This window comes from Tupaia chinensis, unplaced genomic scaffold (genome assembly GCF_000334495.1).
Source record: "Tupaia chinensis unplaced genomic scaffold, TupChi_1.0 Scaffold000451_2, whole genome shotgun sequence".
In the NCBI taxonomy this organism is placed as follows: domain Eukaryota; kingdom Metazoa; phylum Chordata; class Mammalia; order Scandentia; family Tupaiidae; genus Tupaia; species Tupaia belangeri.
Window position 1 is genome coordinate 1365554 of NW_006159958.1, and position 7345 is coordinate 1372898.

The following is a 7345-nucleotide window of genomic DNA, read 5'->3' on the forward strand; positions in this document are numbered from 1 at the left end:
GGGGGAAGGGAGGAAAACATACAGAAAACAAGAAATGGAAGATCATTTGCTGACAATAAAATGTTTGTTGATGTGCTTGATTGAGACAATATACAGTGTACTCTGGATGGAAAATCTCATTTTGTATGCTGTAATGATGTACAGTGAATGAATGCAAATAAATAAATTGAAATTAAAAAAAAATAAATAAATAAAATTAGAAGTATAGGGCCAGCTCTATATCCTAGGGTTTAAAAGAGCCAGATCTCACATAGCTATGCACAGTTCAAAACCCAGGCCTGGTGGCTTGAAAAACACTCCAAGTACATGCGCGTGTGTAGTACATGCACATGTGTGTCCCCAAATCCTACCAGGATGCAAAGACAGAGAAGAGATTGTAATGTGACCACATTCCACCAGCGGTGCTTTTTTCCCTCTTTCTTGCCCTCTCTACCTCTGGCAAGCACACCTTCTAGCAATTAAAAAAATATGTAAGAATATATGAATTTATAGGTGTAATTTGACAAATATGTACAATGACAGATATATATAAATGTATATATGCACATACATTTTTTTTTCTAGCTCTGAATATTAAGAAGGCCCAGAAACAATGCAGCGAGCACAAAGATCACCCAGATCCTTGTTTCTAAATCCTAAGAAGTTCATGGAGAAATAACTGACTGCAGGGCTGGAGCAGGGACAGTGAAATGAGGAATGTAAGGAAAAGCACAGGCAACCAAAATCGGGTCAGAAGGACACAGGAGTCAGCCTGAAGCACTCCCACTGGCCAAATGTGAGGTGATCTGTGCATCTAAACAGTAAGTGGTGGTAGGAGCTGCAGCAACAGGCTCGCACGACAATCCACCGGGTAAAACAGACATCCGCCAGTCTATAGCGATGGACGTACATGCGGGGGAAGGAAAAGCACTCCCTCCAGACGGAATTCTAACTAATGCCTGAGGCATGCATTTGTATAGTTCATGATCAGTACCAAAAAAATGGTTTTTACATTTTTAAAGGGTTATCAAAAACAAAACAATAAGCAACAAGAACTATCTATGGCCTAAAAAGCCCCAAATATTTATTATGTGGTTATTTCTTCATAGAAAATATTTCAAACCCCTAATGTAAAAGGCATGATGCAAACGATGATCATCACATGTCTGGTTCGATTAGGAGTCAGTGGGTGCTAGAGAGGTTTAATGAGAAAATATCAAACAAATCCAGGTTGAGGCTCACTCTATTATAATAATAATAATAATAATGATAATAATAAAGAAGCTACACTTTTTTTGAGAGAGAGGTTTTTGCTATAGGGCGCGTGCACTTCCCAGACAGAGAGAGACAGAGAGACAGAAAGCGAGAAATCACCCTCTGGGGGGATGGCCATGCCGCAATCCCTCCTCCTCCATTCTTCTCCCGGGATCCTGGGCATGCACACACACGCACCTGGCGTGAGTTTTAAGCCACCAGGTCTGAGATACGAACCACGCAACTACATGGGAGTCCAGTGACATAGCCACTATGCTAACTGCTGGTCCCAAGAAGCTACACTTTTTTAAATTGTTGACCCAGTTGCCATGGTGCAATGGTAAGAGGAGCATCCTGCAAGGCTAGAAACTACTTGGCCAACTGTGGGTTCAGATTCGAGGCTGGTTTTCCTTTTCATTTTTTCAAGAAAAATTTTTGCTATAGGGCATGTGCATTCACTGGACAGACAGAGAGAAAATGAGAAATAACATCCACCCCCCCCACCGCCGCCGCCCCCAGTGCACAAATGGCCATGCCACAACCCCTTCTCTTCCATTCTCTTCTTGGGATTTTGGGCGTGCATACACACCTGGTTTGAGTTTCAAGCTGCTAGGTCCAGGATTCAAATCACAGTCAGTCATGTGGGAGTCCAGTGCTTTAACCACTACACCACCTACTGCCACCCCCCACTCCTGGCTGATTTAAAAACACATCAGGCTTACTTGCATGCAGGTGCACAGAATTTTAAAGAGCTAGGGAAAGGACACTGTGCAATGAGGAGACTCCATTGAGGGTGCTTTTCACTCTCTCCCCCCACCTGTATGTGCTCTCCACCATAACAAAACAAACTAACAAAAACACTTAAAATTGTAAATGATGGGTCAGCCCCACAGCTGAGTAAAGGGACCCAATTCCCATATGGTCATCCATGGTTCAAATCCCTGCTCCAATGACTTGAAAGACATGCTGGGTGTGTGTATGCACATGCCGAAGATCCCAGCAGGATGGAGAAATGGGAAAGGAAGGTTGTGGTCACCACTGAGGAGTGCTTTCTCCTTCTCCCTCTTCCCCGTCTCCTTTCCCTCTCTGTTCCTCTGTCCTTCTCTAACAAGCATACCTGCCCTCTGGCAATGAAAACAAATTGTAAATAACATGAATTACACAAAGACGGAAGAACTGTTTTAGACTGGAGGAGACTGAAGGACCATGGAACCAAAATACAGTAAAATACATGATTCTGAATAGCATCCTGGGGCAGAAAAGAAACAGAAAGATGTTGTTAGGACAACTGACAAAATTTTAGGGAAAAAGTAATGATTCAGATAAAGGCAAAGAACAAAGTATTTATAAGAAGCCCAAGAGGAAGGATGCAGGTTTGATGAGTCAGATGAAGAAAGGAGGGGCTAGAAAGTATGAGACTTTGGTGAGAAAAACTGGAAAACTTTTGCCAAGGGAAAAAAAAAAAAAACTTGCTGAGTATAAAAATGAAAATAACATAAACCTAATTAAAGCAAGACAGATTTTTTTTTCAAAGACCCAGGATTAAAAAGGATGCCTGAAAATATGATTTAAAGATGCTCCAAGAGAGTTCACTAGTGTACTTTGTAACTCTTTTTGATGGTTTCTCTGTAGTTATGAATACCATAATTAGTTATGGGTTTTTGTACTTTTAAAAACATGTGGCTCCTCAAAGGGTATGTGTGTGTGTGTGTGTGTGTGTGTGTGTGTGTGTGTGATGGTTGCTATGCAGCTGTGCAGCACACAGTGACATTTCAGTTAACGACAGACTACATAAACAATAGTGGCCCCTTAAGATTATAATAGGTATGCTATTCAGTGAAGACACGTAGTGAGCTATACCAGCTAGGTTTGTGGAGTTCAAACAATGACAAAGTCATCTAACTCACTTCCCAGAACATACCCCTGTTGGTAAGCAACACATGACTGTATATCCCTTCTTAATGACATTCAAGAAACAGGATTTTGGGAACCAGCAGTTAGCGTACTGGCTATGTCGCTGGACTCCCACGTAGTCCACCGCGGTTCGCGTCCGGGACCCGGTGGCTTAAATCTCACACCGGGCACGTGTGCGTGCGTGCCCAAGATCCCGAGAGGAGAATGGAGGAGAAGGGATTGTGGCGTGACCATCCCCCCGGGGGGTGATTTCTCGCTTTCGGTCTCTATGTCTCTCTCTCTCTGTCTGGCGAGCGCACGTACCCTATAGCGAAAATCTCTCCAAAAAAAAAGAAACAGGATTTGTAGCCCTTTATCTTCAAGATTATATGGGTAATATAAGAACTAGGAATATCCATAAATAGCCACAGGATTTAGCAACATAAGCATCATGAGTGACGTTAGCAAGATCACTCAGTGCTCTTTAAGGGACAGACACCAGATTTGATTGAGGAGCAAACGAGGGGCAGAAAGGAATAAAGAGGTATGGCTATGAAGGGGGGACATGCCACCTCATGACATTCTGAAGTATTTGTAATGTGTCCTCTTCTCATTTTTTTTTCCCAAATGGGACATTAAAGAATACCTGAGGGGCCGATCCCTCGGCCTAGTGGTTGGGGAACTAGATCCCACATGGCTGAGGTGGCTCTGTCACGTGATAGGTAGTGCACTGGGCTTCTAGATCCCACGTGGCTGACCATGGTTCAAATCCCAGCCCCAGGGGCTTGAAGAATGTGCCAGGCATGTGTATGTGTGTATGTGACCCAAATCCCAACAGGATGGAGAAACGGAGGACGAAGGATTGGGACCATGTTCCATGTTCCTTAGAGGCTGCTTTCTTCTACTCCCTTTCTCTCTGCCTCTCAATCTCTGGCAAGAACACAAGCCCTTTGGCAATTTAAAAAAAACCTGAATGTTGACTAAAAGGATCAAATAGAGAATGCAAGACTCAAGATTTAGAAAAGAACAGAAATAATCATTTGAGTGAAGTTCCCAAGAAGAGACCAGGAAGAAAATATGGAGAAACATGACGAGGTTTTAACTATGACAGGAGAAGGGACAGCTCATCAACTGTATGGGTAGGAAAAGGATTGAAAGTGGATGGCTGCACATGTAAATCAGTCTACGAAGGACCAGCCCATGGCATGGTGGTTAAGGTAGCTAGACCTCTATGCTCAAATACACGTTTCAAGACTCAGACCAAGTGGCCTAAAAAATATGCCAGGCATGTGTGTGTGTGTGTATGTGTGCCCAAAATCTCAAAAGGGAAATAGAGGGCAAGGGATTGAATGCGGTCATCTCCCATGTGGAGTGCTTTCTCACTTTCTCTCTCCCTCCCAACGAGCACAAATGCCTCTAACAAAATTTAGGGGAAAAAAAAAATCAGTCTATGGTAGAAGAAAGTTAGGATCATTTCCACTGGATGTCTTCATTTCTTTCTGGGCAGTAGGGGTAAAGGCATTTAGCGAGAACACAGACTGAACATGTGACAGAGGATTAAGAAAAGAGGACAGGGTACAAAACTATCAAAGGAAAAAGCACAAGAATGAGCTGACTAGACAAATACAGAGAGCTCGCCAAATAATGCTGGGAGTCCAGATGAGATCAGTAATCAACGGGGAGGGGGAGGCATTTCAATAAATCATATGAGAAAGACTCGCATTTGTTCAACAGAGTATTAAATTGATACAACCATGTTAACCATCTTTGTAATAAACATCATTTACACCAAGTCATTATAATCGCATGAGCAAAATAAACAACCAAACAAAACACTAAAACTGCAAAACCACCGGGGCCTGAACATTAAAATGTATTTACCTGAGCCACATGATAAACCCATTTAACACAAAATCTGAATAAGCTGAGTCAGAAAACACTAAAAATATAACATCAATTCCTGTATCCGATCTACTGCCACAGTTTTCCACTGTCACTTTCAAACGATTTTTAAACTATAATGCCATCAAGCTTTGAGGTCCTACTGAAATCAAGTGACAGTCCCTAGGTCTCCCAGCTCCAGTTTTAGAAGTTCTGCTTTAGGAGAAAGTCTAGTTATTGTTCTCACCAACTATTACTCTGAGATCTGTTTCCTACTTATTCAATTAAGTTTACTTTTATGCTGGGACATTTCTTCAAACTTGGTGTTTAAATACACCAATATGTAAGCCCAAAAGATGCTCCAGCTTACCGATATTGCTGTTATCCTAAGGGAATCAACGGTGGAATGTCTGAATAGGTACCATAAAACAGGTCCAATTTCTCCAGTAATAAAGCCCTGGGCCTGAGCAGAAAAAGTAGTGCAGACGTTTTCAATAATCTTCGCTGCCATGTGATTCACGACCCGTTCTTCCTAGAGAGAGGGAGCAGAGGATAGGAAATTAAAAGCATGTTCATATTTTGCCGGGAGCCGTACCCCCAGCCGGGGTGGGTGCACAGGGAGGCGACGCGGGTGAACAGGAATCAGACTAAGACCTCATGCCCTTAGCATGTTCTTAAAATTCCTGGAGACCCTCTCATTTGAAGACCCTCCCTGGCAATCAAGATCTAAAAAGAAGATGCACCCAAAAAATAGACTTCCTCGTTCTAAAAATTATGACTGTTTATACCTAAACAAAACGGACGTCATGTTTTATGATTATTGATCCTATACTTTGAATGCCTTACCTTTTAGAGCAAAATGTTTCACTTACTTCCCCTCACCCATCCCACTGCTGTAAAACTCCTTCTATAATAAATACGCATGACTTCTGGCCATCAGGGCGGCAGTCTGGAGTTTACTCTGGCTGCAGCCGGCTAAGAACATGCTAAGGGCATGAGGTCTTAGTCTGATTCCTGTTCCCCCACGTCGCCTCCCTGTGCACCCACCCCGGCTGGGGGTACGGCTCCCGGCAATATTTGGTATAGGGAATATGAGTATGTCATTTCTTCATAACCATAGCAAATGATGTTTTAATAACCAAGACTACATCATCTGCCCCTGAATGTGTTAGGAATCTTGGCAGGTGTAGTAACGCTTTCACATTAATATGAAATTATTATAAATAATCATTTGATTATTCACTAGCAAGCTAATGCATACCAATCATCCACAGTAGAAAGAACCACCTAAATATGCGAAATTAAGCAGAGTTCCAAGAAAAGTATTGCCTCAGTGATATGATCAAATTAGACAAAGCTATTTTGGATCATTTTACCAGTGCCTGTAGTTAACTTCAAAAGGATCAAACTGTTTTCAGGTTACATAAAGAAGTACAAAAAGAGGGGACCAGTAGTTAGCGTAATGGCTATGTTGCTTAACTCCCACGTAGCCGACCGCTGTTTGAGTCCCAGACCCGGTGGTTTAAAACTCACGCCGGGCGCGTGTGCGTACATGCCCAAGATCCTGAGAAGAGAATGGAGGAGAAGGGATTGTAGCATGGCCATCCCCCTGGGGAAGTGATTTCTCGCTTTCTATCTCTCTGTCTCTCTCTGTCTTTCTGGTGAGCGCACGCACCCTCTATAGCAAAAACCTCTCAAGAAAAAAGTACAAAAAAAAAAAAAGTATTTAAAGGAATACACAAGACTTAAGAACTCAACAAAATAAAAGTCATGATGCCTTATATCTAATTAAATTTACTAAGCATGCAAAGCAGCAGGAAAATGGGACTCATAATTAAAAATTCAATCCATAAAAATAATAGATTTAGTAGAAGATATTAAAATGGCTATTATAAACAAAGTCCATATATGTAAAAAGGAAGAATGTAAAAAGGAAGAAAAAACAGAAGCAGAAGAAGTAAAAGCATAGGAAATATACAAATAACACAGGTCAGAAGTATAGGGATAAATAATGCAATGCCTAATCTAAAAAAACACACTGAATGACCGGTTAGGATTCACAAATTAAGACAGCACAAAATTGAAGATATAACAATTAGCAATAAAAACTATTCAAAAATAAACATAGAAATAAGATGTTAAGAAACAAACAGAGCATTAGTGAACTGTGGAACATCTTCAAAAGACCTAATATCTGTACAATTAGAATCCCAAGGGCTGCGGTGGGGCAAAAATATCCTTGAAATATTGGCTAAAAATTGAGGGTATTTGGATTGATTAGGGTCTTTGATGATTCAATAAAATGTGGGGGGGGGAAGAGTATAGAAAGCAAACATAG

At 41.6% G+C, this 7345-nt stretch overlaps 1 protein-coding gene across 2 annotated transcripts in view; it reads right to left on the minus strand.

Moving 5' to 3' along the window:
- ULK4 (unc-51 like kinase 4) overlaps nucleotides 1-7345 on the minus strand; it is a 685490-nt gene that overhangs the window by 540062 nt on the left and 138083 nt on the right. For both annotated transcript variants that reach the window (XM_027774534.1, XM_006155390.3), the window contains one exon: nucleotides 5378-5539. In XM_027774534.1, the coding sequence (XP_027630335.1) occupies nucleotides 5378-5539 (162 nt within the window). The remainder of the gene's footprint in view (nucleotides 1-5377; nucleotides 5540-7345) is intronic.